The sequence below is a fragment of the Muscardinus avellanarius genome (assembly GCF_963383645.1).
Source record: "Muscardinus avellanarius genome assembly, chromosome: 2".
In the NCBI taxonomy this organism is placed as follows: domain Eukaryota; kingdom Metazoa; phylum Chordata; class Mammalia; order Rodentia; family Gliridae; genus Muscardinus; species Muscardinus avellanarius.
Genome location: NC_137787.1, coordinates 66,518,414 through 66,532,611, shown reverse-complemented (window position 1 = coordinate 66,532,611; position 14,198 = coordinate 66,518,414). Strand labels below are relative to the sequence as shown.

At 37.8% G+C, this 14,198-nt stretch overlaps 1 protein-coding gene across 1 annotated transcript in view; it reads right to left on the bottom strand.

The window, feature by feature from the left end:
- The window catches only part of LRP2 (LDL receptor related protein 2), a gene marked incomplete at both ends in the record, with an annotated part of 215,934 nt that overhangs the window by 113,948 nt on the left and 87,788 nt on the right, over window positions 1-14,198 (bottom strand). Inside the window, 8 exons of the mRNA XM_080688848.1 lie at window positions 1,832-1,948; window positions 2,044-2,163; window positions 3,544-3,786; window positions 5,142-5,423; window positions 6,350-6,487; window positions 8,717-8,847; window positions 10,392-10,517; window positions 13,529-13,721. Of these exons, the coding sequence (XP_080544974.1) occupies window positions 1,832-1,948; window positions 2,044-2,163; window positions 3,544-3,786; window positions 5,142-5,423; window positions 6,350-6,487; window positions 8,717-8,847; window positions 10,392-10,517; window positions 13,529-13,721 (1,350 nt within the window). The remainder of the gene's footprint in view (window positions 1-1,831; window positions 1,949-2,043; window positions 2,164-3,543; window positions 3,787-5,141; window positions 5,424-6,349; window positions 6,488-8,716; window positions 8,848-10,391; window positions 10,518-13,528; window positions 13,722-14,198) is intronic.

The window sequence follows — 14,198 nt, the reverse complement described above, 5'->3', positions numbered from 1 at the left end:
AGGATGCACAAGTCTTGAGTAGAAGATTAGTACCTGAGTCAAGAAAACATTGTTTCCTGAATTTCTAATATTCATTCAGTTGCATAATCAATCAGAATTTAGCCATCTTTCTATTAAAGAATCACCATAGGTTTTGAACAGAGCTTCAACGGCTAAGATTACATCAAACTTAAAGTGCTCAATATTATATGTATGAATGCCATAATTTTCCCTCAAATAAACTATATGTCCAATAAAACCAGGACACATTAAATAAACCAAAGGTGACAGGAAAGATTTCATTCTTTGCAAATTTTTCACTATTTATCAAGCAATCCTTGAGAAAGAGACAAGAATGGCTTCCCTTTTTCATGGGGGTAAACCTGAGCTCCCTCCCAGACCATAGCAAGTCAATGGCGATTGTAACCTCATCACAGTGCAGATTTTTTTTTCTATGTGAAACTGAAAAACCCAAGATTTAGGAATTTCTTGTTGCTGCACAAACTATAAAGTATGTAAGCATTTTATTTAACTTTCTTTTTTACCCATGGATTTACACACCTATTGCTTCAACAAAAAGCCTGTTCAAACAAATGACCAAACTCACTGATGATTTTTCACAAGCCTAAAAAGCCACTGAATACAAATGGTAGGTAATTTCTAAAAATGAGGTTAAAAAAGTCTCCAGCCTGTGATTTCTATAGATTTATATTGTATAAAGTCTTCCTTGAATCCTCTGACTAGAAGGAATTTTTCTCTAAACCTCCACAGTTTTATCTGAATTAATTTCTAAGGCACTTATAACTGTCTACCTTGCTTGTTTCTCTTGCCTTCTATATTGCCTCTTGCCCAAAATCTAAGGACAAAGGCTATATAAAACATTTTAGCAGTTATTCAATAAATAATAACTGAAATGATGGATTCATTGGAGTCAATATGATTTAACTTTCTAATTGAGGTTTGAAAGAAACTATATATATATATATATATATATATATATATATATATATATATATATTACCTCAAAAGTCTGACACTCACTAATACAGAATGTCCTAGGAAAAACTAAAAGCAACCAAAAATAAATTAAAAATAACAGGTTATAAAAAATAACCTAACAGACAATGTGAGGTACCCATTTATACATCCACTTGATTTTTCAATTACAAATCATTATTTGGTAATGCCTAGGCAATTTTATTGTGTACAGTGTGCTCAGTATCGCATTTTCATTTATTGGTGCAGCATAATTTCATATAAATGTGGACCTCGTTGTGATATGCTCATACATGAACATACATAGTTGGGATGATTTCATTCCTCAGTGTTACCCCTTTCCCTCCCCACCCCCATCTACTTCCTCTATTTTACTGGTCTCCCTTCTACTTTCATGAGATCCCTTTTTTATTCTTTTATTCTCTCTAGCTTCCACATATGAGAGAAAACACACAACTCTGGACTTTCTGAGTCTGGCTTACTTCACTCAGCATCATGTTCTCCAGTTCCATCCATTTACCAACAAATGATGCTACTTCATTCTTCTTTATGGCTGAGTACTCTATCCATTCATCTCTTGATGGGCACCTAGGCTGGTTTCATAACTTGGCTATTGTAAATTGTGCTGCTATAAGCATGGATAGGCAAGTATGGTTGTTATATACTGACTTTGATTCTTTTGGATAAATTCCCTGGCCCGGTATAGGTGGATCATACTTAATATAGCATTTTTTAAGAATACGTTGTAATCTAGGATGTTTTTCCCCCCGTTTGTCTGAGTTAGAGAAAATGTTTCATAATACTAGAACAAATGAAATGACCTTTTGGCTGAACGTGCTGGATACGTGGTACTTACGACAGCTCGCCTCATCAGAGTTGTCACTGCAGTCAAAAACACCATCACAACGGTATCTGATGCCAATACACTTACTCCCATCCATACACTTGAACTGGGAACTAGTACAATTTAATACTAACAATAAAAAAAAACATTAAAAATTAGCTCAAAGAAAAAAATTATTTGAACATTGCGATTTCTGTAAACACTGAGGAAAAAAATCCACCTACCACAGTCAGCCTCATCAGATCCATCGCTGCAGTCCTTGTCACCATCACAGACATAAGACGGGTCAATACATCGATGGTCGGGGCAACGAAACTGAGTAGGCTGACATGTCTGTGAAGTTTCTAATGTCATCCAAAAACAAAGCCAAGTAAGTTTATTTTCTGTTCAGTGGGAATCAGAACCAAACTAAAAAACAAACACTAAGTATCTACATAAGTTTTGTCATGTGTACACATCTTCAAAATTCTTTCAAGTCAGCCATATTGTCAAAGTCAGCCCTGTAGGCAAACTCAAGCTATGGACAGATTTTAGAATAAAAAATAAAAAGATTATAGGACAGAGGAGAAACTGTGACTTAGCAAGTAGACACCAAGTGGTTGGACTAGTACATCTCATGAATACATTTGGGTCTGTGACTCTAGACTGAAGCTAAGCAATGAAGCCCAACTAAGGAACATGGTCAGGACAACCCACATGCCTCGTTGCCACAAGTTATAGACAGATCATGATAACTAGACTTAAGTTAAAGTCAAACACACAATTCTAAAAGCCGCATTTTTTTTTTTTTTTTTTTTTTTTTTTGGTGGCTCTGGGGTTCCTGGAAGCCCTTCTACCTCCGGGCTACACTCCCAGACCTATTTTATATTTTTGAGACAGGGTCTCTTACGCCAGCGCGGCTGGCTTCGAACCTGCGTGATCCTCCTGTCTCCGCCTCCCAAGCGCGGGGATTACAAGCGTGCGCCACCACGCCCGGCTAAAAGCCGCATTATTAAGGCACAGCCTTGGAGTTAAGTGGTCTGGCTCCCCCAGCCACAACATAAAGTTATAAAATACAGACTCAGAATGAGAAAACTGGGAGGGATTTTCCAAGTTCAACTAATGAAAAAGGGAAATGAGTGGCACCCAGGACTACAATTTAATCTAGAGAACTCTGCTTCACCTTAAATTAATATTGCAGACATGAAAATAAACATGAAAATAAGAGGAAAAGCAGATGGGTAAGGTAATGAAAATTTAAATTTTTTAGACCTTTGTTATTCTGTGGCCTTTCTGCCTGTATCAGATGAAAATAAAAACCAAGAGCCAAACATTTGGATATATTTATAAATAGTTTAAGTTGTTTTACATATCTAAAGAGTTAGTTGAGGGACTTTTTAAAAATTTGGATGGGGTCTTTCTTGCCATGATGTCTAGACTATTCTCCAAATCCTGGGCTTAAGTGATCCTCCTGCTTCAGCACCACTGCACCCAGCTGTTTTTTTCACTTTCAAACTGAATATATAGCTTCGAAGACATCCCTTGTTTTGCTTCCATAAGTAGGAGGACTCTAAGTTTCCTGCGTACAGGCACATGCCTTTACTGTTATAGCCTAACTAATATAGAGATGAATACAAGAATAGCAGTGCCTAAGATACAATGAAGTTCATGTAGGGCAAGGCTTGTCCACTGTCCCAATCCACTCATTAGGCTGACCAACCAAGAGAAACCAGTTCAAAACTTACCACAGTTCTTTTCATCAGATCCGTCTCCACAGTCGTTGTCTGTGTCGCAGACCCAGTCCCTTGGGATGCATAGGTTATTATCACAGGTATAGTAGGACTCAAAGCAGACAGTAGGTGCTCGGGTGGGGCAGTTTTGCTCATCACTGCCATCCACACAGTCATTGTACTTGTCACAGCGCCAGCTTAAAGGGATGCACGCTCCTCCATGGGCACAGGTGAACGCCGAAGAAGAGCAGGTGTTATCTACAACAGCAAGAAACTTGTCATGAAGACATTTATTTGTAAATGTCTTGCCTTGTAAGGGCCAAATTCTTCTCATATTTCAGTGGAAGTATTGTACAAACTAAGGAGAAATGTACAGCCAGAGATGCCATCATTATCTTCCCCACTCTTTATCACAGAACAAGGACTTTTCTAAGTACTACATATACATATGTATGTGTGTATCCTCTTTTAATTCTCACAAGAATACTATCAAGTGCATAAAATCATCTGCATTTTATAGATAAGGAAACTGACGCCCACAGCCAAGCTCTAGTTGGTATGACCAGTAAGGCACATCTTTAACTTCCAAGCTGTGCTTCTTCCAATCATAATTTCAAACTCAGTAGGAGATCTTGAAAATGTATCCTATGAAAAATGTAAATAGATAAAACATTCAGGTAAAGGTGTACACTTTTAGAAACAGGAAGATAATACATAAAAGGGTGAAAATTTCAGAAATTTCAGAAAAATGGACAAGTGGGCACTTTTATTTTTCAAATCTGTCTCTCTTCTTTCTCTCCAAGATACCATTAGTTGTACCTCAAAAGAGATTTCTAAGGCTTCAACTGTCTTTGGTTTTTAAAACTTTAATGAGATTCTAATGCTTTTTAAAATAGTAGCCATTAGACCTCAAACTTCATAAACTATGTTACCATCAAAAGAAGATGGTAAAGAGTAAAGCTGAAATCCCACCCCTAATTCATTTCACTCCAAAAGTTGGGGAAAGAAAACATTGAACATGAGATTTTAAAAAAATATATATGATTAATAGTACCTATTCTTTTTTTTTTTTAGGTCTGTGGATGAAACCCAGAGGCATTTGACCTCTGAGCTACACCCCCTGCCCAAGTTTTTATTCTTTATTTTGAAACAGGGTCTCACTGAGTTAGTTGTTGTGAAGGGCCTCACTAAGTAGCTGAGGCTGTCCGCAAACCGCGATCCTCTGATCTCAGCCTCCCAAATGCTGGAATTACAAGCGTGCACCACCACGACCAGCTTACTAGTCTCTCAGATACTAAAGACTATGTCAAGTTCAGTGTATAAATGTGTGTATTGCTGGGGATGAAATTCAGAGCTTCATGCATGCTAAGTAAGCTCTCTACCACTGGGCCACATTTGCAGCTCTGTTTAGACTTCTTAAGGAGCTTACCAAGATGTAATGACTCTGCAGTGGTCCAAGCAGCTAATATCAAAAGAAATTTTATTGAAGATAGTCTAAAACCAGTATTAGAAACTATATGTAATATTATCTCTAAATACTTATTGCTTAGCTTCCTAAAAGCCTTTAAACTACATGTTAAGAGTCGGAAATGTCTCTGAGCCCAGCTACTTACTAGGTGTACCACACAGATGCTCGTCACTGTTATCATGACAGTCATCAACTCCATCACAGCGGTCGTAACTGGGCACACATCTGCCATTGTCGCAGGAGAAGGAAAAGGAGCCACACTGCTGTGTGGGTGGTTCACGGGCCGAGTCTCCCTCACATGCCAAGTTATTAGAAGTCAGCCTCATTCCGTAGGGGCACCCGCACACCCGCTGGAAATTTGGCACGGGGAAGCAAAAGTGGCTGCAGTCCCCGTTGGGATGGGTGGACTGATTGCAGTAGTTAGACCCTGAAAAATGCAAAGCTCTGATGAGGTAAGTTATATAAAATTCCATTAGGTTGATCACTCACAGGTCTGATTTGTGAAGGAAAGCAAACAGAAAAGAACATTTTTCAGACCCAGTATTAAGCAGTAACAAGCATCCTTTGGGAAATCATCCTTCCAAAGATTACATTCCATTTAAGAGCAGAAAGTACTAAAGTGTCTATTTCCTTACAACACTCCTAGAATTAGCAAAGTTGAACCAAGATCTAAAGTCTTACAGTGCCAAATTATGGGGGTGACAGAAATATAAAACTATCAGAAGCAATGTTAAATAAGTACTTAAAGCAAAGAGAAACCACTACATCAAATAAATACATGTATTTTTTAGGTAAATAGTTTAGGTAAATACATATGAAGTTTTATGGCTTTTAGTAGCAATCAGCTTTAAATTTTGAAGGTAAAAAAAAAATTTAAATATATATATATATCTTTTTTTTTTTTTTTAGTGGTACTGGGGTTCCTGGAAACCCTTCAACCTCCGGGTTACACTCCCAGACCTATTTTTATATTTTTTTATTTGGGAACAGGGTCTCTTAAGCCAGCAAGGCTGGCTTCAAACCAGCACAATCCTCCTGTCTCCGCCTCCCAAGTGCGGGTATTACAAGCATGCGCCACCACACCCGGATATATATATTATTAAACCTAGAGCGGGGCATAGTGGCACAAGTTTGTAATCCCAGTACTTGGGAGGCTGAGACAGGAGGAGCAAAAGTTTGAAGCCAGCCTTAGCTACTTAGTGAGGTCCTCTGAAACTTAGTGAGACCCTGTTCCAAAATAAAGGGAAAAAAATGGTGCTGGGGATGTAGCTCACAGGTAGAATGCCCCTGGGTTCCATCCCCAGTACCAAAAATAAAAAAAAATAAAAAAAAAAACCTGGCACTCTCACTCACCAATCTGGATGCTGACATCATATGACTTCACATGCATGATGCTGGAGATGCCACTTCGAATAACTCTCATATCTCCGCCATCCAATTTCCTGACTTGAACAATAGCACCCAGTCTCCAGTCAGTAAAAAACACATGATCTAAGAAAGGAACAAGGGCAATTAGTATTTTCAGTCATAGCTGAATTATAAACAAATGACTTGGTAAAATGCAATTGGCTTGCAAGTCTGAGAATCTTCTATAAATATCTGTAATCTCTTTCTGTAACCACTTTCTATGAATGGTTATGCTTTATAAGTGCACCTTGGAAGTCTATATTTTATTACTATCATGGTTTGGGTTTAGGTAAATATATATGACATTTTATTATGGCTTTTAGTAGCAATCCACTTTAAATTTTGAAGGTTAAAAATAAAAATTTAAAAAATACCAGTGTTCTTCTAAGAACACCCAATGAGGCCTATGACGGAGCTCTTATTCCAGTAGATTTCAGCCTGATGGGTGCTCAGACAAATGTTTAACTGTGTGAAGGAAACAGACTACATCAATCTCTAAAATCCCTTCCAGATCCAACATTACATAGTCTATGTCTTCATGAGGATGTTTATTTTTTTACACCCAACTTTAATAAGAAGCTGCTGAGAAGGAAAAAGTAGAGATCTAGCCCTAAAGGAGAGTTTCAATGTATGTGTGGGGATCAGTAAAAATATCAACACAAGTATCTGCACACCTACAACTGTACCAATGTCCCATGATGTTCAAAATGGTAAGAGAGGCCATGCCAAGATTTTCTAAATAACAAAAATTTAATTATGTTCACTTTATTCTAACTACTGGTATAGGGAAATCAATATGTAAATATCAGTGTAAAAAAAAAGAATTGAATCAAAGTGGATTTTCTCTTTGGCGATAGTTTAGCTAACTAAAAATCTCAACTAACCACAAAATGCCTAAGATGCAACTAATTTTATCATTAGACTAACTTTCCTTTCCTTTGGTCTAATCTATGACTAATGAGTCATTGAACTCACTAAATCTTATCTCCACTGTCTGGAAATCTCAGTCCCTCCATTCAGGAAGGTATCTTGATATATTTAAATAGATAAGAATTCAATAAAGTTTCTTTCCTATTCATTCCACACTCCACTCCACGTGTGTAAAAGTCTTTGATTTATTTATAGTTAGTCTAGGTTTTTAAAACAATATGTTAATCATTTAAAATAGGAGGTTTCAACCACAGGCACAACTAACATATATATATTGTGGTCTTTGGTAGCTCTATACACAGTATCACTTCTCAAACCAGATTATCATTTGTCATGCACAGTCATGGCAGAATTCAATCTCTTCTCACTCTGGCCTAGCACTTTTGTGCAGTGTACAAGCTGTACAACCATTCACACAGCCTTTTTTCAAGACTAAATAAATCATTTGTTTCATGGTGCCAGGTTACATTCTGATCCCCAGCAACTCAACTCAGAGAAGCATGCTTATACTCAACAAAGGAGATGAGAGCTGGGCACAGCAGTGCACACCTGTAATCCCAGTACTTGGGAGGCTCACATAGGAGAGTCACAGATTCAAGGCCACCCTCAGCAACTTAGCAAGACTCTGTTTCAAAATAAAAAAATAATACTGGGGTGTAGTTTGTAGGTAGAATGACCCTAGGTTCAATCCTCAGAACCAAATAAAAGTGGAAAAAAGGAGGAGAGTTGAGAGAAGAAAAATCAAAAGCCTTGGATGCAATTATTGTGGCTGTTGTTTCCCAGAATCCCATGCCTCTCAGAAATCTTCACTAGCATGCAAATTTTTGGAAAGATTAATAAGGAAATAATATCTTTCTGTTCTTCTTAATCATATCCTGACATTTCTACATAAAGGTGATGTCAATTACCCAACATTTTGACTAAAACACTTCAGCCATTCAATGAGTATACAGTCAATGACTATATGTAATCATTTTTCAACAAGAATTCTGATGAGGTTCTTGCAAAGACCAGAAAGCAATGAAAATCTACAACTGCTACATAAAGAGCTCTTGCCATCTTATTCTTAGATGAAGGCGGTAATTCACTATTTCCTTATATAATACTTAAATAACAATGTATGCTCTCAGGAATTGCATAAGTATAACCTACAAAGTGCTGTTCTTATTTAGGTTGTCAATATTACTACCCAATGCGTCTAAACTAACATAGCTCTAAAAGTAAAAGTTTCCATCAAAAATCAAATGTTTCATCTATAAATAATAGCACCACATTTTTATTTTAAAATAACAACTTTTTCTGGAGTTCTGTATAAGGATGAGTTTACTGTTACAAGTTGCAAAATAAAAAACAACACACACTGTTCATGGCTTCCAAACGTACCTTTAAAGACAGTAAGTCCAAATGGATGCGTCATCTGCTCTATACGGCCCAGTCTTCTTCTGTCTGAACCATCGAAAGTGCTGTGCTCAATTTTATCAAAAAAGGCATCTACCCAGTATAATCGTGAAGTACTAAAATAATAAAATACTTAGTTATCTGTTATCCAGAAACCAGGAAAGCAGCCTTTACCCTGAGGGCATTCAAATTCATCATGCTTCAACATTTATTAAACAAACTATTAAAACTTACATAATATTTACTAAGAATTTTAAAGTTTTATGCTCCGAAAAGTACAGCTACCTTCATCAAATGACTTTCAGTTGTTTTAGAAAACTTGAAATTTTTCTACCTTTGAATTAGGAATTCTATTTATCTGCTTGTGAAATCAACAAGTTAAGAAAAATACTGGTGGTAATCTATGTTTAAAAAGTTAAATACAGCCGGGCATGGTGGCACACGCTTGTAATCCCCACGCTTGGGAGGTGAAGACAGGAGGATCGCACAGGTTCGAAGCCAGCCGTACTGGCTTAATAGACTCTGTTTCCAAATAAATATATAAATAGGTGTCTGGGAGTGTAACCCAGAGGTAGAAGGGTTACCAGGAACCCCAGCATCACCAAAAAAAAAGTTAAATACAGCCAGTCATGGTGACATATGATTATAATTCCAGCATTAGGGAGGCTGAGACAAGAGAATTGTGGTTTGAGGACAGCCTCAAGCTACTTTGTGAGGCCCTCTGCAACTCAATGAGACCCTGTTTCAAAATAAAGAATAAAAAATAGGACTAGGGGTGTAGCTCGGAAGTAGAATGCCCCTGGGTTCCATCTCTGGTAACACAAAGAGTAAATAAATAAAAAGAAAAAAGTAAATATATTTCTTCCCTTTTTTTCTCCTGTTAACTACTTTGGCACTTAATATTCATAAACTTATTTTTCTTTTTTCCCTTTCTATATTCCTAGATGGCTCACTGATTCTTAAGAACTATTTCTTAGACTTCAAAAATTCTCCCAAAATGGATATTAACAAATGTACACTTGTTGCTGGACTCCAAAAATTTCCTGTCCTCAAGATGCCCCCTGTAACAAATTACATGCAACTTATATTTCATCAAATTCTAATCCTACTTCTAACTGGGTTTGGGACTCACTATCTTCATCTTGACCCTCCATTGTCCCTGTTTGTTGCCTGCTTCTAGTGATTTTCTCAGAATATTTATGAAAACTTTGGTTTTCATCCCACCAGTATCTCGCCAGCTATGTCTGTGTTCTTTGCATTCTTATATCATTCGACACCATTCTCTCATCACCGATTAATGATTAGAAAATTTCTAGCTGAGCATAGTGGAGCATGCCTATAGTCCCAGTACTTGGGAGGCTGAGACAGGAGGATTGCAGGTTAGAAACCAGCCTCAGCAATTTAGTGAGACTCTCAGCAACCTAGGAAGACACTGTTTTAAAACAAAAAATTTAAAGGGGGACAGGAGGCAGTGGGCATAGCTTGGAGGTAGAATACCCCTGTGTTCAATTCCCAGTACCACACACACTCAAAAAAAATTTTTTTTTGGAGGACAAGCAGTACCAGTTTTCTTATCCATCATATTAACCCAGTATGCCGCATATGTGCTCTGCAGTAAGTGGAACTCAGTAATGAGACATATACAATGATACCAACTTACCCCCAATCAATGGCCAGGCCATTGGGCCACCCAAGACTACTGTTTACTATAGGCACAAGGTGAGATCCATCACCCCACGTTCTCAGAATCTTAGCAGGTCGGAACCAGTCAGTGAAGAATATATACCTAGAAAAAGAGGTAATAAGTTAAGGATGTTCGCAGTAACACAAATTAGGTACCTCAAAGGGAGTTAGCAAAAACATAGAATTTTCTAGAGATTTAGTTCAGTCAGTTTTCATTTTTCGTATATGCTATCAAGCATAATAGATTTAATATATAACTGTTCTAATTTGTAGTTAAAAATTATGCCAGGTGTGGTAGCACACTTAGTGAGCTACTTAGTGAGGCCCTCTGCAACTTAGTGAGATCTTGTTCCAAAATAAAGAATTTAAAAAACAGGGCTGGAGGCATAGCTTGGAGGTAAAATGCCCCTGGGTTCAAAACCCAGTTCCTCAAAAAAAAAAAGTTCAATTATCAACATGTAATCAAATTCACAAATACAAATAGCATTAAAATGGACAGCCAAGCTGGGCATGGTGATGCATGCCTATAATCTCAGTATTTGGGAGGTTGAGACAGTAGGATCGCAGGTTGGAGGACAGCCTCAGCAACTTAGTGAGGCTCTCAGCAACTTAGTGAGACCCTGTTCCAAATAAAAAATAAAATTGGTCTGAAGGTGTAGCTAGGAGGTAGAACACCCATGGATTCAAACCCATCACCAAAAATAAACAAACAAAACTAAAAAAACAGACATCCAGAACAGAGTACCACTGTCCTACACTTTAACACCTAAAACAATTTTCACCCAACAGATTATTTGAAGAAGGCATTGAAAGCTGGGCTCAACAGTGTATGTCTGTAATACCAGCTATTCAGGAGGCTAAGGCGGGGAGATCACAAGTTTGAAGCCAACCTGGGCAACTTAGCGAAACCATATCTCAAAATAAAAAATAAAAGCAGGTGAGGATGTAACTCAGTGGTAGAATGTCTCTGGGTTACATCTCTAGTACCAATAAAAAAAAAGACATTGTTTTTATGTTGTATATTAAATACTATGTGTGGTTGAAATAAAATAATAAATCATGAGCAAAAAATATTTTATTCTCTCATGATTAAACATCCAATGCCCACTAGATCACTCTCTATTCATTCTTTTTTTTTTAATTTTTTTATTGGTGCATTGTAGTCCTGCATCTTAATGGGATAAGAGACTTGTGGAGACATACATGCACACATCACCCAATTAGCCCATACCTGATCCCCACCCCATTCCCTCCCCACCCCTCCTTCTCATGCTTGGCGTAGTGATTGACTTTGATATGTTTAAGTACATCATGTACTAAGGAACTGATACACTTGCAGAAACATATTTTATCCTGAATAAAGACAAGCATCCAAAAACCAATGTAACTGTCAGACAGTATCTTACCCAAAGCAGTTATTTATTATGAGGACTGGTGAAAAGGTGGGTTTAAGGCCAAAACAAACAAAACAAAAAGCATTTCTCTTTCATGCAATCCCTAGGAATCAAAATTAGTAATTTCCAAGCCAGGCATAGTGGGGAGTGCCTACAATCCCAGTGCTTGGGAAGCTGAGACAGGAGGATGGCAGGTTTTGAGGCCAGCCTCAGCTGCTCAGTGAGATTCTCAGAAACCTAGCAAGATCTTATTTCAGAAACAAAAATCAAAAGAACTCAGGACATGAGTCAGAGATAGAATTCCCCTAGGTTCAGTTCAATCTCCATATTCATTCATATTCTCTCTCTCTCTCTCTCTCTCTCTCTCTCTCTCTCTCTCTCTCTCTCTCTCTCTCTCTCTCTATACACACACACACACACACACACACACACACACACACACCATTTCTTCTGAAATGCGACTTTTTAAAATATGACTAGTTCATATCATTTTAAGTGAAGAGGTCATTAAGAAGAAATTTAACAGCTTTATAAAACCAAATGCCAAAGATTTAGTTAAGGTAAACTCATTAGAAAATAAAGTTTAATTCTCTACAGGACTATAGGATTTCTTATCAACAATAGTATCAGTTGTAAAGTTTGTTCCTTATATTATTTTAAAAAAGGAAAAATAAAAATACAAAGTGAACATTCTAGAAGCAACAAATGAACTTTGGTTAATCACACAAACCTTGCACTTGGACAGGCCTGGAGTTTGAATACCAACTCTTGTGGGGTTTTGTTTGCTTGTTTGTTTGTTTGTTTGTGGGGTCGTTCTGTTTTATTTTGTTTTTGCAGTATTGGGGATGAAACCCAGGAGCATTCTACCTCTGAGCTACACCTCCTTCCCTGTTTTTTATTCTTTATTTGGAAACAGGGCCTCACTAAGTAGCTGAGGCTGTCTGCGAACTGCGATCCTCCGGTTTCAGCCTTCCAAGTACTTGGATTACACGTGTGCACTACCATGCCTGGCTCCAACTCCTGTTTAATAGCTATAAACCCTTCCTTCACAAACTGGTTTGTGGACTAGATGAGATTATTTATGAAAAGTGCCCAGCACATTAGTGAATTGGGCTTCAGTGAATTACCAGCCTTCTTTTTCCATTATTTCATTCATATACAACTGCATACCTCAGATTATTCTAAACAAAACTGCCAGCTATTAAACATATTTAAATAAGGAAGGTGAGAACCCAAATGGAATACTGCGGCCTGTTCTGTCTTTCGGCCTGCTCTTGTCTGACCATGTAGTGGAATGGCAAAACATGAACTTGGTAACATTAACTTTTTACTCTGAAAACCACTGAAGGATTAAGCAAGCCTTGCAGAGCTTCCTAGGGACGTATCACAGCAGAGCAAGAACTGGAGCTTTCCCTAAGCATTCTGCTGCACGTTCCTTCCTTCCCTACCAAAAACTTAGCACATCCTTTGGGCCTTTGCAACTGTGAGAAAAACAGCTTACTTACCCAGGGCAGACTGGGAAAACTGACATGTGGGAGAAAAATATTTGAATGAGATAAAGTAATTTATTAAGTTTAGGATGAAGGGTAAACCTCAAATGATTTCAAGTTATACAGTGCAATCTTGTATTTGCAGAACTTGCCAAATCCCTATGGCATCACTTTTCCATAACTGTAAAAGGCTCAGTTTCAAGCTCTTAGGAAAGTATGAATATACTTACCCAGCAAGAGGATGAACCACAATGGATCGCGGGTTATTCAAATTCTCCACTATTGCCCGTCTGGATTTATCTGCTAGCCTCATGACACTGACACTTTTGTACGAAGGATCTGTCCAATACAGATTCCTTGAAATCCAGTCAAAAGAAAGACTTTCAACGCTTTCCACCCTGTTAGCTGTTAGAATTTCTCTTCCTGTAAGTTAAAACATAGACGGGGTTTAACTAAGCATATTACACAAAAAAGTAATTTTCCACTACTGCATATTTAAATTTTGTGTCAGAGTTAGAACATTTCATTCAGGAATATATGCAGAATTAAAATAATAACAACAAAAACAAAACAAAACAAAACAAAAAAAAAAAACCCTGTACAGCACTGAGCAACAACTCAAATCTATCCATCCCCCAAAGTGTGGACCTCAAAGAATAGATATGATTCTGATAAACAGGTCTAGGAGTGGCACGGTCTGCACTCCCTCCCAACTGTTCAACTTTCCAGAAAGAAAAAATTTTCCTTCTAGAACATCTGAAGAAGAGATACCTGAGTTCACCTACTACCACCCCCAGGGAGCTGCCCACTGACACTGCCAGGTACAACCGGGGGTGGCCTGGGGTGTTACTGCCCAACCCTCTCTCCAGCCTTTCATCAGTCTTTCACAACCATGGGGTT